Source organism: Macrobrachium nipponense, chromosome 43 (genome assembly GCF_015104395.2).
Source record: "Macrobrachium nipponense isolate FS-2020 chromosome 43, ASM1510439v2, whole genome shotgun sequence".
Taxonomy (NCBI): domain Eukaryota; kingdom Metazoa; phylum Arthropoda; class Malacostraca; order Decapoda; family Palaemonidae; genus Macrobrachium; species Macrobrachium nipponense.
This window is the reverse complement of record NC_061104.1, coordinates 12,412,998-12,437,476: the sequence shown is the minus strand read 5'-3', so window position 1 is coordinate 12,437,476 and position 24,479 is coordinate 12,412,998. Positions and strand designations below refer to the sequence as shown.

The window sequence follows — 24,479 nt, the reverse complement described above, 5'->3', positions numbered from 1 at the left end:
CAAGGTTACAAATGTGGCAAGTTCTTTATATACTCAAATTTTTTATACCCTTAGGTTAAAACCTAATCAACACTTAAGAGCCAGGCTAAAAGAACATATGTAGCACCCCAGACCAGACAAACTTTGAGGTTAACCAATTAAAGAAAATATCACATCAATGGAAAGAGGGAGATATGCAAATGCATCATAAATTTTAGGCTGAAAATATATATTTTCTATTTCCACTAAGAAAAAAAAAAAGTTTATGGAAATAAATTTAAATACAGAGGCAACAGGTACCTCTGAAATTAGAATACTATAAAGTTAAAAACTTACACTGCTCCACTTGATGAAGATATACCATGCTGAGTTGTACCAGTAACAAGGTAAAGTTTACCTCCATGTTGAAACATGTAAAGAGCACTAACAAATCCTTGTAAAGGTATGTTAGGTGCAAGAAACACTCTTCCACTGACTATATCAAGAGTCACAATGTTTACCAAATTTGATGAAGTTGAGCCAAAAGCTAACCATAACGCATTTCCATATAATGACCCCTGTAAAAATGAAAAAAAGATTTAAATAGAGTACTTTCACAAATTTACTTACTCTCATTCCATACACCCACCTACCTAATAAGACATCTTACTCATGACAAGATCATGAACAAAATAACCTTGTTAGGATAGTGTTGATATATAATGTCATTAATAAATTTAAAAACCTCAACACACATGACAATTGCTTTATAAAGCAACAATCACATTCATCTAACTGCACCCTAGGTTGGATTTTTACATATACTACTTCATGAATGCTATACTGTAAGAGCTTTCTCCCTCAAGTGTTATCATGTCCCACACTCAACCCTATCCATGCACTACCCATACATTATATACAGATAAAATTCATCGTAATCTTACCGTCACTTTATCAAGCACCTCTTGAGTTCCAGGAGAAAGGTGAAAACTTGATAACACACTCGGCTTCTGCCCAGTATGTGTTATTTCAGCTATGACTTGATGGCCATTTCTGGTAAAGTTAAAATTCATACAATAAATGTCCTTTATATTTTTATCATTTAAGAAAATCTGTAAAATAACATGGTACCAATAACCAAAGAAGAGAAAATGTGATGTTTATCACAGCAATAAAGTTAATCCAGTACCTCTCAAGAAGGCTTTAGATTTCTTATCATGACGAAATACCTCTGTGGTCAATTGGGCTCAGTTGAAAGATACAGTAAGTAAATTATGAAAATAAGAAAGCACACTGGGCTCAAAACCTAAAAGGATATAACTTGAATATAAAATTACCCACTTACGACTTTAAACAACCAATCATGCAAAACTTACATTAACGTATTTTAAAATATGAATATTACAAATCCCGATGGACTCATAACCTAACAAGACAAAACTTTGGCAAAGGAAGTTTTACCTACTTGGATTTTGAACTGTTAATCATTTAGAGCTTATAAGAAATTATTTCTAAAAAATTACAATACTCAAGATTAAATTACACTGAAACCTTGACATACGAATATAATTTGTTCCGTTACCATCGTAATATATCAAAACTGTTGTATCTCAAAGCATTTTTTCCCATTTAAAATAATGTAATATGTATTATTCCGTTCTAGCGCTATGAAAACACACCAAAACACAGCTAAATTACATATAATATACACAATGTATACACAAATAAACGAGTAATAGCACACAATGATAAAATAACATAGTAATGTGATAAATGATAATAAATCTTAATAAAATCAATAAAAAAAAGAAAGGAATTTTACTTACCACAACGAAAGATGACGCGAGGCCAGCAGGGGGAGGAGGTAGGGAGGGGTGGCAGGGAACGATTTGTTCTCTTTTTATTTATGTATGTACACTAATAACTACGTAATAAACACAAATGAAATAACATTGCTAAACTAATTCTTATTTATTTTTTTATAATCAGTTCGTAGTTTAGAAATAATGGTGATGCCTTTGGAAGGTTGCAGCTTCTTTATAGCTTCCTTCTGCTTGATGATCGTGGATATTGTAGAAGGATTTCGACCATACTCGTTTGCCAAATCAACGATACGAACGCCACGTTCATGCTTTGCTATAATTTCATGTTTTGCTTCCATTGAAATAATTTTCTTGGGTTCTTTCTTATCACCTGCTTTGTCTTTAGCTTTGGGACCCATGGTTAATAATAAAATAGACAAAACATGAAAAATAGGCACAAATACAACCAACTACACAACGTGGTGTTAACGATGCAGCACAAACAAACAGACTAAACGCCACTTATCGGTCACCTATACAACTATCACTCATCGCAAAATCGTATCTCAAATATTTTGTTGAATATCAAAGCATACATTTTCGCAAATTTTCTGTTGTATCTCAAAACATTCGTATATTAGGGCAATCATATGCCAAGATTCCAGTGTAATGCTTTCTATTATAGCTTAAACCTTCTTGGAACAAGTTTCTAAATATACTTAAAACTGTAGTATCATACTTTGTACACATACTAACATGTATATATTCAGTATGTCTACTGCATTTCATGAAGATGGTTTCATTACCTTCAGTTTTGGAGTAGCCTGCTATGCCATTTAAGTCTTGAACTTTACATAAGTTTTATTCCGCTTTACAGAAAGGAAAACTATGTCTTTTCAGTTCCTTACCATTAACAATGCAGTGTCTATTGAACCTGTCAGGTTGGTCCTAGCACAGAGTTTTATAGACACTTTTAATACAATGCTCTATACATTAACCCTTAAACGCCGACTGGACGTATTTTACGTCAACATTTTTTGTCTCTCGGGTGCCGACTGGACGTATTTTACGTCGACATACAAAAGTTTTTTAAAAAATTTGCGGAAAAATACTTTTAGGCCTACCAGCCGAAAACTCTTGAATCACGCGCCTTGGGGGATGCTGGGAGTTCACGGATCAAGGTGTTGTTTTGTTTACAATCGTTACGCAGGCGCGCAAGCGCGAATTTCTTTCTTGCCGCACTAAAAAGTATCTGTGACACATCTCGGAAATTATTTCGTCACTGACATAATTTTTTTACCATTTTAAATTAGCCGTTACATGTAGTATTATATATGAAAATGTGCAAATTTTTATGTAGAATACAGCAAAAAATACTCATGATTGTAGCTTTTATCAGTTTTGAGATATTTTCATATAAATAACGATAAGTGCCAAAATTTCAACCTTCGGTCAACTTTGACTCTACCGAAATGGTCGAAAAACGCAATTGTAAGCTAAAACTCTTGTATTTTAGTAGTATTCAATCATTTAACTTAATTTTGCAACTAATTGGAAGTCTCTAGCACAATATTTCGATTTATGGTGAATTTATGAAAAAACTTTTTCCTTACGTCTGCGCGGTAACTCTTCCAAAAAAAAATCATACATGCGATTGTGGTAATGTTTGCACCATTTTAAATTAGCCGTTACATAAAGTTTTATATATGAAAATGTGCGCAATTTCATGTATAATACAACAAAAAATAGTTGAAGGTTGTAGCTTTTCTCATTTTTGAAATATTTGCATATAAATCACGATAAATAGAAAAAAACCACGTTCGGTCAAATTTGACTCTACCGAAATGGTCGAAAAACGCAATTGTAAGATAAAACTCTTACAGTCTAGTAATATTCAGTCATTTATCTTCATCATGAAACAAATTCGAAGTCTCTAGCACAATATTTAAATTTATGGTGAATTTAAAAAAAAAAACTTTCCTTCCCTCCGCGCGCGGATTCTTCGCCACAAATCTCTGAAATGCGTAAGTCCCATTCTCGGAATATTTGCTCCGTTTCATATTAGGCATTTCATAGAGTTTTATATATGAAAATGTGCGCAATTTTATGTAGAATAAAACGAAAAATATTTGAAAGTTGTAGCTTTTCTTATTTCCGAAATAATTGCATATAAAAAAAAATATATAAAAAAAATTCGACATTCGGTCAACTTTAACTCGTCAGATATGGTCAAAAACTGCATTTGTAAGCTAATATTCTTACAGTATAGTAATATTCAATCATTAGCCTTCATTTTGAAAGAAATTGGAAGTCTCTAGGACAATATTTAGATTTATGGTGAATTTTTGACAAAATTATTTGTTTATGTCCGCGCGTTACGAATTCATGCATTATTTTGTGATAATATTTTCTCTGTGTTGCTTTTATCGTTTTACAATGTGTTATATACCAAAATGATCGCAATTTAGTGTACATTACAACGAAAAAAGTAACTTGTTACCTCTAACCGTTTTGCGCACAGCGTGATTTGAATACAATATATAAAATTTCGTTTTTGCGCTATCATATAGCGCATTATTTATATATGATAATGATAATTTTTTTCATTTCTGATGGTTGCATACTAAACTTCAGGCAATGACAAAAAAAGGAGTCAAAAATGGACTCTTAATCTTGAAAACTAAGCGCGCTGTGATTTTTTGAAAAATATATTTTTTCCACTTCCGCGCTCACTCTGAAACGTCTCCGGCACACGGGAGACATTTTTTTTTTTTTACCGCTTCGGCGTTTAAGGGTTAAGAATTTTTTTGTCTTTCATAAAAGCATCTTTGTCATAACATGAATATGATTTGTGTGACCTATTAAGATGTACTGCTGATAAGATACAAGAGTCAAGCATCCTTCTCCAGGCCATGTACTGTACCTCTAATACCATAGTAGTACTTAACCCTCTTACGCCGGAGCGGTAAATAAAAAATTGTCTCCCGTGTGCCGTTCATTTTTGGCTCCTTTTTGTCATTGTCTGAAGTTTAGTATGCAACCATCAGAAATGAAAAAAAATATCATTATCATATATAAATAATGAGATATATGATAGCGCAAAAACCAAATTTCATATATAATTGTATTCAAATCGCGCTGTGCGCAAAACGGTTGTAATGTACACTAAATTGCGATCATTTTGGTATATAACACATTGTAAAATGATAAAAGCAACACACCACAAAATAATACATGAATTCGTAACGCGCGGACGTAAACAAATATTTTTTTCAAAATTTCACCATAAATCTAAATATTGTCCTAGAGACTTCCAATTTCTTTCAAATTGAAGACAAATGATTGAATATTACTATACTGTAAGAGTATTAGCTTACAATTGCAGTTTTCGACCATATCTGACGAGTTAAAGTTGACAGAATGTCAAATTTTTTTATATAGTATATATTTTTTATATGCAATTATTTTTTGTTTTATTCTACATGAAATTGCGCACATTTTCATATATAAAACTCTATGAAATGCCTAATATGAAACGGAGCAAATATTCCGAGAATGGGACATACGTATTTCGGAGATTTGTGGCGGAGAATCCGCGCGCGGAGGGAAGGAAAGATTTTTTTTAAAATTCACCATAAATCTAAATATTTTGCTAGAGACTTCGAATTTGTTTCAAGATGAAGATAAATGACTGAATATTACTAGACTAAAAGAGTTTTATCTTACAATTGCGTTTTTCGACCATTTCGGTAGAGTCAAAGTTGACCGAAGGTTGAAATTTTGGCAATTATTGTTATTTATATGAAAATATCTCAAAACTGATAAAAGCTACAACCATGGGTTGTTTTAAGTTGTATTGTGCATGAAATTGCACACATTTCCATATATAAAACTTTATATAATGGCTAATTTTAAAATGGTGCAAACATTACCACAATCGCATGTATGATTTTTTTCGGAAGAGTTACCGCGCGGACGTAAGGAAAAAGTTTTTTCATAAATTCACCATAAATCGAAATATTGTGCTAGAGACTTCCAATTAGTTGCAAAATTAAGGTAAATGATTGAATATTACTAGAATATAAGCGTTTTAGCTTACAATTGCGTTTTTCGACCATTTCGGTAGAGTCAAAGTTGACCGAAGGTTGAAATTTTGGCCATTATCGTTATTTATATGAAAATATCTCAAAACTGATAAAGCTACAATTATGAGTATTTTATTGTTGTATTCTACATAAAAATGCGCACATTTTCATACATAATACTTCATGTAACAGCTAATTTACAATGGTACAAAAATTATGTCAAAGTGATGAAATAATTTCCGAGATGTGTCACAGATATACTTTTTAGTGCGGCAAGAAAGAAATTCGCGCTTGCGCGCCTGCGTAACGTTTGTAAACAAAACAACACCTCGATCCGTGAACTCCCAGCATCCCCCAAGGCGCGTGATTCAAAAGTTTTAGGCTGGTAGGCCTATAAGTATTTTTCCACGAATTTTAAAAAAAACTTTTGTAAGTAGACGTAAAATATGTCCAGTCGGCACACGGGAGACAAAAATGTCGACGTAAAATACGTCCAGTCGGCGTAAGAGGGTTAATAGTTACCATTATCCTAACAAATAAATTGGCTGTCATCCAAGTTTTATCAAATGATGGGCAATTTAAAGAATAAAACTGAAAAATTACCATTTTTTATCAATTTGTATTTTTCATACATAACAAACCTTCAGTCTTCACATTAGGGTAAATCTGGCACACGCTAGAACCGGTTAAAAACAATAGAAAACTGTACTATATGCAAGGAATCTGAGGCATGTGGCATCTGATACGTAGCTAATAAGACATAAGTAGAGTGGCTTGTGGTGGGCACTCAATGTTAAGACCTCAGGTTTATTACCTATGAATCATACAAAATTAGAAATTTGTCATTTGCTTATACACAGAACAAGCCTCCAGTCTTAGCATTAGCACATACTCACACTTGGAGGGAGTTATGAGAATCCTGAATCAACTGCAGGTTCAGCACACCTGTTCATTCTTCTTAGAAATGAGGATTCTAAGGAAGAGGACCTAAGCCTCCGAGATCTTAAATATGTGGATACCTAACACCTAGTCTACTGGGTTTAAATACAATGTAACATGTCCTGATTCACTGCATATATGGAAATCCAAGAGAACTACATATATCTATTCAAGCAACAAACCATGCCAGCCACAAGAAATGGGTTTGTCACCAATCCTCACTCCCCTTGCTGAAGAGAGGAGTATAAGCTACTGAGAAGGAGATTTGTAAGTTGTATGCTTAGGCAAGATACAATCTGTCCCTCCAGGGGCACTGGATGAGCTACACAACTTGTTGAGCCAACACCACAGGACTCGAGGAAAAGTGTCCATGGACCTGTGGGCAATATCCTTCACGCAGAATTAAGTAAAAGTGGTCTGTCGAAGCCAGGAACCTGCATTCAAAACCCTATGAACAGACAAGTTCTCCTTAAATACCAAGGAAGAACTTATTCCTCTGATGTTATGTGCTTTTGCAAGCACCCTATTGGTGACAGAACTTGATGATGAGTAGGCTTGCCTGGTCACCTCATGTAGCTAAAATTAATGCTATTCTTGGATACCTATATCTTGGCTCGACTTGTGCTAACAAAATGTCTATGACTCCTACGTCATCCGTGACACAAGTCCTTTTAAATGATAATGCAGTGCTCTGACAGGGTAAAGCAATAACTCTTGATGATCATTGTTACACTCCTTAGGGGAAAGAATGGAAAATGAGGCAAATATGACAATTTGTCAAAAATTGCATTTTTCCTAACTATACAAACCTGAGGTCCTTTTACAATAGGAAGGTAACTAGCGGCAGCTGGGACGGTCGTAAGCTTCGAACAAGGGAGTTTGGTTGTTAACTGCTTGTCCGACAGTGCGCGTGCAGCGCGACTGGGAGGTGAAGAATCACTTTTGCTTTAGGCCCAGGAAAAAACGCAGAGTGAGGGGTGGCATGAGGTGGGAGTATATGTAAAAGGACCTCAGGTTTGTATAGTTAGGAAAAATGCAATTTTCGACAAATTGTCATTTGTTCTGGTACGATATACAAACCATCGGTCCTTTTACAATAGGAAGAGTCACTTCTTGGTGGGAGGAATCCGAGTCTTTTGAGAACAGACTGGTGTTCGCCCAACCATGGATTGCCTCCCTGGTCATAAGAGTGAGGGAGGTATCCTAGCCTCTGCCCAATTGATCGGGGTATGTACCGCAGGATCAATGGCCAGACCTCTGGACCCAAGTAATAAGAGAGGGGCAAGCGTCTCTTTTAAAACTAGCAAGCAAGAACTTGTTCCTGTTACAAGAGGCAACATAAAGTTATGGGTTTGTCTCTTGTTGGATTCCACTTCCTCCCCCTTGTTGGGGGAAGTGGTGGATACTCACTCCTATCCCTAATGAAAGGGATAGGATGGGGCTCAGTCGTGTAGCCTACCTGCATCGCCTCCTGCCCAGCGTAGTGACTACTGCATCCCTCTGCCCACAGGTAGGGGGAGAGAAAAAGATGGGGAAGAGAAGGCCAGTCACCTTCTCAATCACCTATCCCTTCATGCAGTCACACCAGGAAGCGATGCGGTTTGGTCCGCTCGGGAGCTGGGTAAGCTACACAACGTGTTGAGCAGCCACCACGGGTCCTAAGGAACAATTGTCCAAGGACCTGTGGGCTATATCCTGAAGGTAGAAGGAGGTGCATATGGTCTGGTTGGACCAGACCCCTGCCCTCAGTACCTGCGCCACAGAGAAGTTCTTGCGGAAAGCGAAGGAAGGACCAATATCTCTGACTTCGTGGGCTCTCGGACTAAGGGTACGGATGTCGTCGCTACCATCAGCTTCGTACGCCCTCCTGATCACCTCACGCAGCCAGCAAGAAAGGGTGTTCCTGAGGCGTCAAGTTTTCTTCAGATAGCGCCGTCGCGACCTCACAAGACAAAGCAGCATCTCCTTCGCATCAAAGGCGGTGAAATCCATTAGGGAGGGGATTGTGAAGAACTCGAACCGATTGGCAGGGACCGAAGGATTCTGAGTCTTTGTTACGGAGTTCGGTATGAAATCGAGCGTCACAGATCCCCATCCCCTGGATGCTTGACTTCGCAGGAAAAGCCATGCAGTTCCCTCTTTGGTGATGTCCAGTACCCATACTGGTCTATCCGTCTGCAGCGAAGTGTCTCGCATTCTCGAATCCCATTGCAGCAAAGCCTCTCGTGGTCTCGTATCCCCCTGCGGCGAAGTCTCTCCGTCTCCGTAGTGGATAGGACACCGACACTCCATGGTGGGTGTCAATGGTATGGGTACTGTGACAAGCTAGTAGGACGAAGTAATGATTGATCTGGAACAACCAAACTAAGTCCACAGCGTAGCTCGTAACTAACTTGGGTGCTTTGACAGCTGCCGACTGACTGCGTTCGGTTGTGTGAGGAAAGCTGTCCAAGCATCCAGGCAAGTCACGTGACTTTCTCCTTTAAAGAGTTATGCCGAGAGACCATACAAATCGTCTATTTGTTTGCCACCGATGCCGGACGGCAGGTGATGATTCTCTAAGGCATGTGCCCAACAGGCGAAAGTCAATTGCCTTCTAGAGACCGAGGTCCCTGATGGCAAGACAGAATTCTCATAGTAGTTGAATCTCAGCTAAGGAGAAACAACACTATGTGCCGTTGAAGACAAAAGGTGGAAGGTGAATGCTACCTACGTCTTCACAGTCGAATCGAGAGAAGTAATTCTCAAGATTCTGAACCTGTGCTTACAAAGGACTGAAAACGCTAAACCGCTATTTCATTGCTGTTCGGTGAGGAGTCGTAATTGCAATGAAAGCGGGGCGCTTTTCAGTAATGAAAACACAGGGATGTATTGCCTGAAGAACTGCTTCTCATGGGCTGATCATCATCTTCTTCAGGTTATCCAGGGAGGACAATACTTGGAAGTAGAGCTGGCAGGGCAGGGAGCAGGCGATGTCTTCCGTTATAAATATGATATTGTCATGATACAATAAAGTTTGTTCATACTTACCAGGCAGATATATATATAGCTGTATTCTCCGAAGTCCGACAGAATTTCAAAACTCCCAGCACACGCAGTGGTCGGCCAGGTGGTTAGTACCCATTCCCGCCGCTGGGAGGCGGGTGTCAGGAACCATTCCCATCTTCTATTCAGATTTTTCTAAAGCCACTGTCCCCTGAGGGGAGGTGGGTGGGTACTTGATTATATATATCTGCCAGGTAAGTATGAACAAACTTTATTGTATCATGACAATATCATTTTGTTCATGACACTTACCTGCCAGATACATATACTATATATATAGCTGAATCGCACCCTTGGAGGTGGGAAGGGACAGAACAGAAGGATTTTGGGAAACAAATTGCATGCAGATGAGTGACATCTTGGTTCCACCTGTTAGCATAGCTGACTTGGTGATTATTGTCACCCAAGTCGGCTTTTGCTTTACTAGTCTCTCCAGCAAGGTAGTGACCTGTATAGCTGGGGAGTTATAGATGATCTGTCAACGGGAGCGTGACCACAATGTGACTAGACCATATGACCATACCATGAGGGCTAAGAAGTAAATTATATCACCACCTGACCAACCTAGCCAAAGTTAGGGTGTTTTAACTAAGGCTTACGAATTAAGAAGTCCGCCATTGGCGGCGACTCAACAACTAAAATTAACATCTATTCCTAACCATTTTCTGCAGGATAGGATGAGTGGTACTTCTTGCCTTCAAGACTTTGTCTGCGGACACGTATGGTCCTAGTGAGCAGCAGATCTCATATGTCGTCTTCACATCCCTCAGGTAGTGTGAAGCGAACACAGAGTTGCTTCGCTAAAATGCGGCACTCAGGATGTTACTGAGTGCCATGCTTTGTTGAAATGCGTCCGAGGCCGCGCCCTCACCTCGAGAGCATTTAGTTTAAAAGATTTCAAATCCTTGTCCAAACATGAGTAATGAGCCTCTTTGAATGAACTCCTTAACAATAACGCCAGGGTGTTCTTTGACGGGTCTACGACAGTTCGCCGCCGCCAGTTCGCCGCGTGCCAGTTCGCCGCAGAGCCAGTTCGCCGCGGCGACAGTTTGCCGCCAACCTTTTCGCCGTTGACCATTTCGCCGCCAATGTAAAAGCTGGCAAACATGCACAGGGTATATTAAATTAGGAATAGGATAATAGGAAAGTATAGCTAGAGATTGATATTTAGCACGTTTAGTATTATTATCATTTTGTCAATGAAAAAACCCAATTTGCCTCAAATGAAGAAGCTAATACAAAGCTTATGCAGTTTTTTACTCGACCGCATCTATTCAGAGATTAAAGGAGGCAAACTACCTCAAGTTGGGTTAGTGTGGTCAGACAGTTTGCCAAATGAGTAAAGTAATCCTCGCAGTTTTTTCACTCGACCGTATATCAGAGATCAAAGGCAAAAATAGGCAAAAATAAAGAAAGATTGTTTTGAAACATTTAATCATGAAACTTCATTTGAACACTGTATAATATCTAAAACATAATTCATACCGATGATACATTAGATTATATGTAATAACAAATGATACCTATATTGAAGAAAAGTGTACAAAAACTGATTACTGATTCTGCACAGATACAAAAACTGATACTCCACAGATCGTGCTGTCTCTTCAAAAGTTGTGTGCTAGTCCTCGTAGATAGTCCATGTTATCTCTATTACGATAATCATTCACGATAGTTTCGATTCTCTCATTTAAAAGTTCATATCGGGGGCGACGTCGGGGGGGAGGATTTCCAGCCAAGAGTCCTTCAATTTCAGTGTCTCTAAGTTTTTGCGATCGAGTAAGTACCCTTTAATATGAATTTCCATATCGAAGGCCGAATTTCACCCAGTGTGACTTGGACAGAACGATGCCATGCCTCGACAACATTGTTGGTGCGGTCTTCACCATTTATGACACGGTCATGTACATTCCACAATTCAATTGGAAATGTAGGAGCACGTCTTAATCCACGGCGATTCGGACGTCCTATATAAGTGTCCTCAAAATAGTCCAACACTGGCTGGAAAACATCTGGAAGGTGTTGGCTGAGCTCCTCGAAAACATCAGATACGTCATCAGACGGGACAAAGGCTAGAGCTGGGATGGTGCGGCACTGCAGCGCAAAATCAGCGTCGTTCTCGTACCGCTGTTTGAAGCCTTCGCGCTGTATTCGACGATGAACACTCTGGGCGAGGTGAAAAAAGCAACCCCTGTTTTCAGCGTGCGGGAAAACGACGTTGGAGGCGCGAATGGCAGCCATCTCGAAATCTGTGATGATTGACTGAGGGGCAGCTTCACCATTGGTAAGATGATTCAGCTCCCGGAACAAAGTCTCGTAAGTTCCTTGCCGTTTGTTCGGTAGTAGGGCGTACACTAGAGGGTGTGTGCGGCCTAAGTACGATCCATGGATAGAATAGAGTTGGCTGAAAAGAGGTGGCGTTATGTCAAAAGTTCCATCCATTTGCCACTGACGACACTGACGAAGAACACGTAAATTCCGTTCTGTGGAAAATATCAACATTCGTTCATCACCAGCGGCAGCACCACTATCGAATAACAAAAATCCTCAAAAACACCAGGATGCTTTTCATAGTGCGTGTACTCCAGAGGTATGGCGAGGTCGGCTAACGAAAGCGGGTTCGGAGGGGCGGCCAGGGTAGCAACTCTCTTCCTCTGTACCATCCGTTTCAAGTTGGGCATGTTCGGCAGATCACCTTGTCCAGCTTTGCGATAAATTTCGGTGGCTGCGGCTATCACTTGTGCGGTTTGGTCTTGCGTTTGAACGGCACGATTTCTCAAGTCCGTCAGGGCTGTCATCACTTCAACTTTGGCTGCGTCTCCGAGGTGTGTATGGGCACCAATACGCTTGGTTATTCTTCCTTGGTGGACATGAATACGCGCCTTGCAGGAAGAACGTTGATCACAACGCCAGAACTGCGTTTCGCCGTCTTTTGAAACCTTATCGAAAACGTATGTCGTGCCGTTGTCAACGAATTTCTCCTTTCCACGAACGGACAAAACAGGCGGCATTATGGCTTTGGAACGTTGAAGAATAGAGCACAGAGCAATGAAGACTTAAGTGACGTGACGACTCTTGGTTCGTGCGGTACTTATATACATACAATTTTCTATAACTCACCTTGTGGTAGTTTGCCTCGTTTGATCTCTGAGATACGGTCGAGAAACTGCGAGGAATATAATTAGGTACTTTACTCATTTGGCAAAGTGGTAGTTTGCCTCCTTTGATCTCTGAGATGCGGACGAGTAAAAAAACTGTATAAGCTTCGTAAGCTTCTTCTTTGAGGCAAATTTGGCATTTTCATTGAGAAAATGATAATAATACCAATAATGATAATAATAGTAACGTTATAAATTATCAATCTCTAGGCTATACTTTCCTATTATCCTATTCCTCATCTAATATACCCTGTGCATGTTTGCCATCTTTTATATTGGCGGCGAAATGGTTCGCGGTGAAAAGGTTGGCGGCGAACTGTCGCCGCGGCGAACTGTCGCGCGGCGAACTGGCGGCGGCGAACTGTCGTGCTCCCGTTCTTTGACATGGGCAAGCCTGGTCTTTTACGGAACACCGCAGATTGTCCGAAGGACCTTGACTTTCTTAGTTTTATCTAGATAAAACTTGAGAGACCCGACAGGGCACAGGACTCTCTCTGGCTCCTGCCCAATAATTTATGCCATCCCCTTGACTTCCAAGCTCCTGGGCAAAGGGTTAGACGGGTTTTCATTCTTAGGCAAGAACGGAAGGTTTAGAGAACACACCGCATTATGTTCTCTAAAGCCAAAACGTCTGATGATGGCTTAAAACCTCCCTAACCCTCTTTGTCGTAGCTAGAGTGGTTAGAAAATTAGCCTTTCTGGTCACGTGCATTAAGTTTACAGAAAGGAGAGGATCGAAATGCTTCGACATCGGGAACTTCAGACTACGTCTAAGTTCCATGCCGGAATCTTCGATCTGGACAGTTTCGAGACTTCCACAGACCTTAAAGATCGTGAAGGGCTTTGTTATTTGACAGATTCAAATCTCTAAGCCCAAAGGCCGTCAACAACATACTCCCGTATTCTTTAATAGTCGGGATTGACAGCTTATCCCATTCTTCAGACGGAAAGGGAAGACGGTAATGCAATTCACAGAGGTCGAGGTGTAAGAACGCCATTTTTTCCTGCACTATTTCCAGAAACGGCCCACTCCGATTGGTATAATGCAAGATAGGCAGTACTCCTTTGCCTTGGCAATGACATTTGCCATTAGTCTTGAAAAACCCTCTCATTTCGGTCAACTTCTCGACCTTCTGAGCTCAGTCAGACTCAGAGCGGAGAGGTTTTGAGATACCTCTCGGAGTGAAGCTGTTAGAGTAAACCGACTCTAGGAAGGACGTGACCTCTGTGAACCCATCCTCTCCAAGGCCCACATGGGGCGATCAGTGTTCTTCTCGCTCCCTCTGACGCCAAGAATTATCTTATTACATCTCCTAAGAGTTTGAAATAGGGGAAAAGAGACTAAACATCCATCCCCGTTCAATACCATAGGATGGCGTCTATTGCTACCGCTCCCAGATCGAGAATAAGGGAGCAGAGTAGAGGAAGCCTCTTTGTCCTAAACATTGCAGAGAGAGGTATCAAAGGACGTCCCTAAAGTCTCAACAACTCTCTATATACTTCCAATCGAAGATTCTACTCGGATGTCAGTATCTGTTGCCGTCGATCGAGAAGATTCGTACGGACGTTGTGCAATCCTGTAACGAACCTCTTGAGGATCGTTACATTCCATGCCTGTCATAACAGGCTCTCTTTCATATAACTCGAACAGGGATTGAGAGAGTGTTTCTCGATACTTCTTAAGACACGAGAGAGATGTGGTATTGTCCGAGTTGATCTGTTCCCCTGGGACAAATGTAGGGACGACCAAATTGCTTACAATTCTTTCAGATTATGTGCCAGGATATCTGAGACCCTCTCCAGATGCCTGGTACTTTTTTGCTATCACCTGAGGTGATACTTGAAGCATTGCGAGATGTTCAGAATCGTTTCTAGATCTTGGACATTATTTAATTTTTCCGGTAGGAAAAAACTGTACAGGTCTGAATTGCAGTCTATTCAGGGAAACAAACTTCTTCAGGGAGGAAATGGTCCCTAGCAGACTCATTCCTTCCCCTACAAAGCATGCTTCCTTCCCTAATAAGGCTGCGCTTTTCCTAAGCAGGAGAGCATTATTATAGTGCTATGCCACGGAAGACTTATAGAATCCTGTTATGGTGCGGTAAAGAGCACTGAAAGGTCTAAGAGATATCTCTGTTGAAAATTGTTTCGCAAACGAAGGCAATGTTTATTCAATGCATGTTAGAATTCCCCTCAATCCTAGGCTAAAGTCCGCGAATGTAGGGCAGAGATACGGTAAGTCAGTCAATCCCGCGGGAGAGAGAGACATAACCGACCGCGCATAACAGCAAGCTAGCTGGTACTGAGTTGGTGTACAGTTACAGCAGCTTATGTTCACCTTCTCGCAATATTATGCCCGAGTTGCCAGCTACTCTATTCTATGAAGGTATAGGTCTGTTATTATTTGAACAGAAAGAAACTCTCAATTTGGCATATTTAAGCGAAACAGAATTCGCTAAATACAGAAGCTGAGTTTGTGTTGTGTAACACTACCCTTAAATATCCAAATGGTACATCGGAAACTCCTGGAAGGTTGCAGGGAGTACCGATTAAATATACTGCGTCATCCAGAGTGACAGCAGCCTTCAATCATTGTCTCGCACTATTCTGCCTGAGTTGCCAGCTACTCTATTCTACGAAGGAATAGGTTTGTTATTATTATCGAGCAGAAGGAAACTCTCAAGCAGGCATATTTAAGCGAAACAAAATTCGCTAAATGCAGAAGCTGAGTTGGTGTTGTCGTAACAATACCTTTTAGCTTTGTCCTTACACCGGAAACTCCTGGAAGGTTGCAGGGAGGACCGATTAAATACACTTAGAATAACAGTCCTTTCGGTTGCCATCCGTAGAGGTAACTACGATATGCGTATATGACTTGAACCATACAGTAGTAATATAACGCAAAGATAAAATACGTAAGTATTGTAGTCACTTGGACAGCTAATTCTCTACTACATTCTTTCCTCGACGAGGAAGAGAGAGAATGGAAATCGACTGTCTTCGTTCTCTTCGCCAAGAGAACGAATTAATATTATTCGAAGGAGATCAAGTGAGAACCGAGGACCGAAAAGGACAGTTCAAGCTTCTTATGTTATTGGACCTAAGACTTCATGGACGTCGTCTACAAGTCTTTTTCGTGGACGAGCCTCTGACTAATGAATGAGAGCTCTTCCGAATCTTGTCAATGAGAGCTTATCCGCTTACACGATAAAATGTTATTAAGATCTTTATCAATGAGAACTAACCCATTTACGAGACAAAGAGTTTCATTTTGTCAATGAGGGGTCATCCACTTACTTGACAAAACGTTTATTGACAAAACAATTAGTATCGTGCTAATGGGGGAAACCCACTTACATGACTGAAAGTATTCCAGGAATTCAAGCATATAGTCTTCCTGATTCCCACCGAAATTGAGGAAGGGGCAGGATTCCTGGTCAGAGACTGGGCTTATGGCAGGCAGGACCCTCATGTTCCCCTTTGGCAGCGCAGTCCCGAACGCAGAAGAGGCGTTTTATGACATCGAAATCTGGTTAAAGTTTTTCTGGAATTCATCAAGTCATGGATTCTATTGAACGCTCCCTTCGTAGAAAGCGAAGTGGACATCTTGACGAGACCAAGCTCCTTCCTCTTCTTCGACGACACCCACTGCAAGAGAGGAGAGCAAGGATTCCTCTATCTGAAGGCCTTGAAGCATAGGGCGCTTACTCGTCTGAAGAGCGTCCTGCTACGTATTCCTTAGAGCGTCTTGACGAGTAGGACGCCTAGCGTCCTCAAAAGCGTCCAGATGTGTAAAACATCGAGCGTCTTCCAAAAAGCGTCCTGGTGAGCGCCTCTACGTGTAGGACGTCGAGCATCTTCAATAGCTTCCTCACGTCTCAATGTATAGGACGTTGAGCGTCTTCAAAAGACGTCGTCGGGAGAGTCTTGCCGAGCGTATTGGTTCATAGAACACCAAGTGTTCTGAACGGCATCTCAGTGATGCATAAAAGGCCACCTGAGAGGCGTCCTGGAGAGCCGCATGCTGCGCCTGAAGTGTGCAAGCACCATAAGAAGACGTACGGCGATCGTCTTCGAGACGGGCCTTAAGGACCTTCCTTACCTTCTAACAAAGACGGTGGCCGCCTATGCGACATCTTGCGTCTTTGTAATGCAAATGAACACTTCCAGAAACATGCTCAAAAAAGGAACGCCAAGCGTTCCGAAAGGCATCCTCGCGAGGGGCTTGCCGAGCGTCCTGATTCTTGAGGGTCCTGCCGAGCATCCTGATGTCTAGAACGCCGAGCGTCCTGCATAACATCCTTTTGAGCGTCTTTAAAAGCTTCCTCGCAAGCGTCCCGGTCCTTGGTCCATTGAACACCGAGTTTTCTGAAAAACATCTTTCCTTTGAGCGTCTTGAAAGGCGTCTTCGTGAGTTTGCTGCCGAGCCTATTAGTGTAAAGAACGCAGTGTGTTCTGAACGGCATCTTAGCAAGGTTCTTGCCGAGCGTCCTGAATGCATAAAACGTTAAGCATCCTGAAAGGTCACCTTAGGGGCGTTATGAAGAGCCGCATCGAGTGCCTTCATGCAGAAATGCGTGAGAAGAAAAGATGTACAGCGATCGTCGTTCAGACGAGCCTAAAGACCTTCTTTACCTCCTGACAAAGGCGACGGCCGCCTGTGCGACATCTTGCGTCTTTGTAAGGCAAATGAACACTTCAAGAAACTCGCTCAAAAAGGAACTTAGAGAGTTCTGAAAGGCCTCCTTCGAACATCAAGAGAAGCGACATGGAGAGCTTCCTGATGCGACACGGCGGACCCAAAAGCGTCAACACGAGTAACTTGAGAGGCGTCCTTGTGAGGGACGGCGCTCATGAAGTGCGCTAGCGTTCTAAGCAGTGTGTGATCTTCGTCAGGACTAGTTTTATGGACATTCACAACTCCTGACAAAGACGACGGCCGCCTGTGCGACATCTTGCATCTTCGTCACGCTCATTGACACTTCCCGAAACGCACTCAATATGATGCCTGTGCGTTCTTGGGTGCGAAATTGTAGAAGGCGACGAGCGAGGAGAAGAAGGAGAAGGAGACTGCCTGCTTGACAGACCTCGAATCCTTCCTGCGGCAACTGTGTTCTGCCCTTCACTTGGCGAACTTAGGCCCACCGAGAAGGACTGATTCTGTGAGAAGACGAGGGGACTCCTTCTTCCTTCTCACAGTAACAATGCTAGAGCAATCTGGGCGCTCAAAAGCGTCCTGCTCCGATGACGTCCTATTTCTTTCTTGCGTTGGAAAGTCGTCAAACTGTTAAGGCTGCGATTGCAATCGCATGACAATAGAGAGGACGTGAAGCATCCTCCTCTATAAGCTTCTGTTTAAAGGGCGCGAGTCCTTCCGAGAGCTCCAACCCCAGTGCGGGGAGGACGCCTCGGAGGACAAGAAACAATCCTTCATGATTCGTGCACGTGCAAGATCTTTAGCAGCCTGGGAAGCGTCCTCAGGACCTGCCGAAGGGACGCTAGATCGGTGGGGAGTCTCCGTAACCCTCCTTCGGTTTTCGACTTGCCCTCTCCCTGGTCCTGGGAGTCCAACAGAAGTCTAGACCTAGAGGCGTTATAGAGCCGATCTGACACCCCCTCCACAACACTAGGGGCACTAAATCAACATCACTACACTCACAACACTGATTGGAGAGCGAGCACTTTAGATTCCAATTACTGATGTAATCCACCATAACAGACAGGGCATTACCTCTCCCAAGGTTAGGCAAAATAAAGTTCACAGGAGGTTAGTAGGTTCATTACCCTGACTTCTGTTTACTGATCTTGGAGGAAGACCTCCTGATTCTATTACGCTCTAATTTGCGTACATACAAATCATACATCTTCCTTCGGAATCAGTCAAATATCACACTAATTACATTGATGTTTCAACAAGAATTATGTACACGTCGTGCATATTAAGTGAGAATCTATCGAAAGTTTCGTTATTCTCACCTAACCCTTTGCAGACAACAAAGTCTGAAACTAGCCTAACTAGATTCAGACGTCTTATGTCAAGAAAATAAAAAATAAATCAATTTATGATAGCGTATGCCTAGCCAAAAATCCAAGTTAATAAACCAAAAAGAAAACAACCAAGATACTTAAGCGGCAATGAAGTTCCAAAATCCTAGGCGGAGGTAATGAAAACAGGTGTTTACATTACCGGCGACAGAGAAAAATCTGAATAGATGATGGGAATGGTTCCTGACACCCGCCTCCCAGTGGCGGGAATGGGTACTAACCACCTGGCCGACCAGTGTGTGTGCCGGGAGTTTTGAAATTCTGTCGGACTTCGGAGAATACAGCTACAACTACTATCCGACTTACAACCTGCTCGACATACGACCACTCATACTTACAACCTTACTTCAGACAGTTGAACATTGAGTTACTTGGCACTGCGCCATCTCATGAGAACTCTCATCACTCAGGCAGCATCAGTTTGAGTTACCCTGCCCTATCTGCAGCATCATTTGGTATTAACTGTACTGTAGACTGAATTGCAAACCAATTTACGTAAGAATCTACTTCTGACATGCATGCAAGAACCTAACCCCATTGTAACTCAATGCCTGATTGTACGTAATATATACTATTACATAAATGATTAAAATGTATTAGTAGAAGTACATTATGGTAAAAAGATTGAAATATTGATTGTACATTACATTACAGTACTAAGTAGGCACTTTTATATAGCAAAGGTTTGATAGTATACCCTACCCAGTATGTTGGCCACTTTCTAAGGTTCGACTTACATCCATTCTGACTTAGAACCAGTGGGTCGGAACCAAACTTGGTTGTAAGTAGGATGGTACCTGTATATATATATCTGGCAGGTAAGTGTCATGAACAAACTGTAATTTGGGGTGAACAATGAACAATTGCGCACCTACGAATAAGATATTTTAGAAGACAAACTCAGATGTCTGAAGAAATCATTCCGCATTATCGCATGGGTGCGATGCAGCAGGAGACAAGGCTACAGACTTCTGTTACCGTGCGGTAAACAGAAATGATAGAGTCCATTGAGATGTCTCTGTCTGAAAATTCTCACAATGTCCAAGGCGATGCAGTAGAGATGGTCATTCACATATGCGAGAATCCCCGTCAATCAGAGGCCTAAGTCTGTGATTGTCGGGCAGAGATACGGTTCGGTAGTCAATCATTGTAGGGGAGAGAGACATAAACCGACCGTGCATCTCGGAGAGCCAGCTGGTACTGGGCTGTGTCGGCAGCCCAATACACAGTTAGCTCTCGTTCACTCGTCATCCTGAGTTGCCAGGCAATCCATTCCAAGAAGGAATGCGTTCGGCTAGAACCATCAAGCGTAAAAAAAAGAAAAAAAAAAGAAAAAAAAAAAAAAAACGCTCAAGCAATTGTATTTAAACAAAACGAATTTCGGCGAATGCAAAAGCTGAGGTGGTGGTGTCATAACAATACCATAAGTATCTCAAAGTCGAAAATGATAACTCCTGGGAGGTTGCAGGTAGTCCCGAATTGCAGTTTAATTAACCCTCTTACGCCGAAGCGGTAACAAAAAAATTGTCTCCTGTGTCCCGGAGGTGTTTCAGAGTGAGGGCGGAAGCGGAAAAAATATTTATTTCAAAAAATCACAGCGCGCTTAGTTTTCAAGATTAAGAGTTCATTTTTGGCTCCTTTTTTTGTCATTGGCTGAAGTTTAGTATGCAACCATCAGAAATGAAAAAAATTATCATTATCATATATAAATAATGCGATATATGATAGCGCAAAAACGAAATATCATATATATTTGTATTCAAATCGCGCTGTGCTCAAAACGGTTAAAGGTAACAAGTTACTTTGTTTTCGTTGTAATGTACACTAAATTGCGATCATTTTGGTATATAACACATTGTAAAACTGTAAAAGCAACACAGAGAAAATATTATCACAAAATAATGCATGAATTCGTAACGCGCAGACGTAAACAAATATTTTTTTCAAAAATTCACCATAAATCTAAATATTGTCCTAGAGACTTCCAATTTCTTTCAAAATGAAGACAAATGATTGAATATTACTATGCTCTAAGAGTATTAGCTTACAATTGCAGTTTTCTACCATATCTGACGAGTTAAAGTTGACCAAATGTCAAATTTTTTTATATATATATTTTTTATAGGCAATTATTTCAGAAATAAGAAAAGCTACAACCTTCAAATATTTTTTGTTTTATTCTACATGAAATTGCGCACATTTTCATATATAAAACTCTATGAAATGCCTAATATGAAACGGAGCAAATATTCCGAGAATGGGACGTACGCAGTTCGGAGATTTGTGGCGGAGAATCCGCGCGCGGAGGGAAGGAAAGATTTTTTTTTAAATTCACCATAAATCTAAATATTGTCCTAGAGACTTCCAATTTGTTTCAAGATGAAGATAAATGACTGAATATTACTAGACTGTAAGAGTTTTTATCTTACAATTGTCGTTTTTTCGACCATTTCGGTAGAGTCAAAAGTTGACCGACGAATGTGTTTTTTTTTCTACTTATCGTGATTTATAGCAATATTTCAAAAATGAGAAAAGCTACAACCTTCAATTATTTTTGGTTGTATTCTACATGAAATTGCGCACATTTTCATACATAAAACTTTATGTAACGAAAATAACATTTTCTTTACGTCCGCGCGGTAACTCATCCGAAAAAATCATACGTGCGATTGTATGATTTTTTCGGATGAGTTACCGCGCGGACATAAAGAAAATGTTATTTTTTTCATAAATTCACCATAAATCTAAATAATTGTGTGCTAGAGACTTCCCAAATTTTGTTGTTAAAATGAAGGCGTAAATGCTTGAATATTACTAGAATATAAGCGTTTTAGCTTACAATTGCGTTTTTCGACCATTTCGGTAGAGTCAAAGTTGACCGAAGGTTGAAATTTTGGCAATTTTTGTTATTTATATGAAAATATATCAGAACTGATAAAAGCTACAACCATGGGTTATTTTAAGTTGTATTGTGCAGGAAATTGCGCACATTTCCATATATAAAACTTTATATAACGGCTAATTTTAAAATGGTGCAAACATTACCACAATCGCATGTATGATTTTTTTCGGAAGAGTTACCGCGCGGACGTAAGGAAAAAGTTTTTTCATAAATTCACCATAATCGAAATATTGTGCTAGAGACTTCCAATTAGTTGCAAAATTAAGGTAAATGATTGAATATTACTAAAATATGATATTGTTATAAATAAAACAATAAAGTTTCATACATACTTAACCTGGCAGATATATACATAGCTGATCGACCTCCGTCGTTCCCGACAGAAATTCGAATTTCGCGGCACACGCTACAGGTAGGTCAGGTGATCTACCTGCCTGCCGCTGGGAGGCAGGACTAGGAAACTATTCCCGTTTTCTAATCAGATTCTCTCTTCCACCTGTCTCCTGCGGGGAGGCTGGTGGGTCATTAGTTGTATATATCTGCCAGTAAGTATGTATGAAACTTTATTGTATTATAACAATATCAATTTTCATACATTCACCTTACCTGTCAGATATATACATAAGCTGATTGACACCCTTTGGTGGAGGGCAAGAGACAGCTAGTTACCCCCTGACTAGACAGGTAAACAACATATGTTGTAGGTATTTATAGACCTTAGTTCCTCTGTGTTTCTAGACGAAGGATTGACTTCCTAGCTATTGCATAGGAGTCTGCTTCATCTCAAGAGCCTTAGCGAGATAGTGGATCTGTGGCCAAGAGTTCTTGTGGATCTGTCGATGGGGTCTCTTCCACTTACTCGACAGAATCCTAACTGGCGTTTGTCAATGGGAGCACATCCGCTTATATGACAACACGCACTTATTTAAGGAGCGCAACACCGATCCCGATCACCTGTTCCTAACATGAGGGTTCGCGCTAAATTGAAAGAGAGTTATCCCCCAAACTCCTTTCCAAACCTCCAATAAAAGTCATTGAGTAAAATAAATTCAACTCCTTTACTAAAGGATCAGTGTCGGCTCCTTATCCAGCAACGTATCCGCTGATACGTATAACCAAGAGAGAAGAATCTCTCGTAGGTTAACTTGACGTCCTTCGTGTAATGAGAAGCCAACCCATAATTGCATCTCCTATATGTTAACGCTAATATGTCTTCCTGACATATTGTTACGAAAGAACAAGAATTTGCAACAGCTCGCACTTTAGAGCTTTTTTAGATTCTCAGCTGTTTTGAAGGTTATCATCAAGTCACTTATGAAATGCTCTAGAGATCACCATTGTTTCAAAGAAGACTAGGACTTTCTTTGAACTGGATCTCCTCTGGATGAAGCCTAAAGCCTGGCTTGCGCCTGGCTGGCGCGAGGAGTATCCTGTTTAGAATACTCCTGGCGCCTGACAGTCGTAAAACTATTCGAATACTCCTGGCACCTGGCAGGAGTATCGCTTTTCTTCGAATACTGCTGGCGCCTGTTAGGAGTATAAGCTTCGGAATACTCCTGGCACCTGGGAGGAGTACGTTTGGGATCCTCCTGGGCCTGCAGGCAAAAGGCCTTGGGATCCTCCTAGCTTTCAGCAGGGCCTGGCGCCAGGCAGGCGCAAAGCGCCTCGAATACTCCTGGCTTTCAGCAGGCGCCTGGCGCCTGGTAGGCGCCTTTTCATCAGGCGCCTGGCGCCTGGCAGGCGCATTTTCATCAGGCGCCTGGCGCCTGGCAGGCGCAAAGCGCCTCAAATACTCCTGGCTTTCAGCAGGCGCCTGGCGCCTGGCAGGCGCAAAGCGCCTCGAATGCTCCTGGCTTTTAGTAGGCGCATTATGTTCAGAATACTCCTGGCGCGTGGTAGGAGTATTAAGTTCCGAATACTCCTGCGCCTGGGAGGAGTATAAGTTTTCGTAATACTCCTGGCGCCTGGGAGAGTAACGCGCCTGGAATCCTCCTGGCGCTTGTCAGGCGCAGAGCGCCTCGAATACTACTGGCCTTTAGTAGGCGCATTTTGTTCAGAATACTCCTGGCGTGTGGTAGGAGTATTAAGTTCCGAATACTCCTGGCGCTTGGGAGGAGTATAAGCTTCGGAATGCTCCTGGCGCCTGGTAGGAGTAAAAATTCTTCTTATAGATTACTCCTGGCTCCTGGGAGGAGTATCGAGGTCCGGGTACTCTAGGCGCCTGGCAGGAGTATCTCTTCCCGAATACTCCTGACCTATGGGAGGCGCATCTAGTTTCCGAATACTCTGTGACTTGGTCGGAGTATCGCTCATGGAATGGCCTTTCGCATGGCCAGTATATTGCCTTATTCGGGCGCTATACTCCTATCAGGAGTTTCTCTCTTCTCCAGTTGGCTCTTGTTGCTTGGATGAAGATCTTGGCCTAGAAACATCTATAGTAAAGTCAGGCTCTTTGCGCCTACTTGGCGCCTGGCTCCTAGTTGGCGCCAGACGCTTGGCAGGAGTTACTTCCTTCCTCACGTCTCGCCTGCCTAACGCATCGCTC

At 41.3% G+C, this 24,479-nt stretch overlaps 1 protein-coding gene across 1 annotated transcript in view; it reads right to left on the bottom strand.

Annotated features, from left to right (window-relative positions):
- LOC135213793 (uncharacterized) overlaps nucleotides 1-24,479 on the bottom strand; it is a 293,734-nt gene that overhangs the window by 193,951 nt on the left and 75,304 nt on the right. Inside the window, exons 5-6 of the mRNA XM_064247921.1 lie at nucleotides 903-1,011; nucleotides 316-536 (exon numbers count right to left, since the gene is read on the bottom strand). Coding sequence (XP_064103991.1) covers nucleotides 316-536; nucleotides 903-1,011 — 330 coding nt within the window. The remainder of the gene's footprint in view (nucleotides 1-315; nucleotides 537-902; nucleotides 1,012-24,479) is intronic.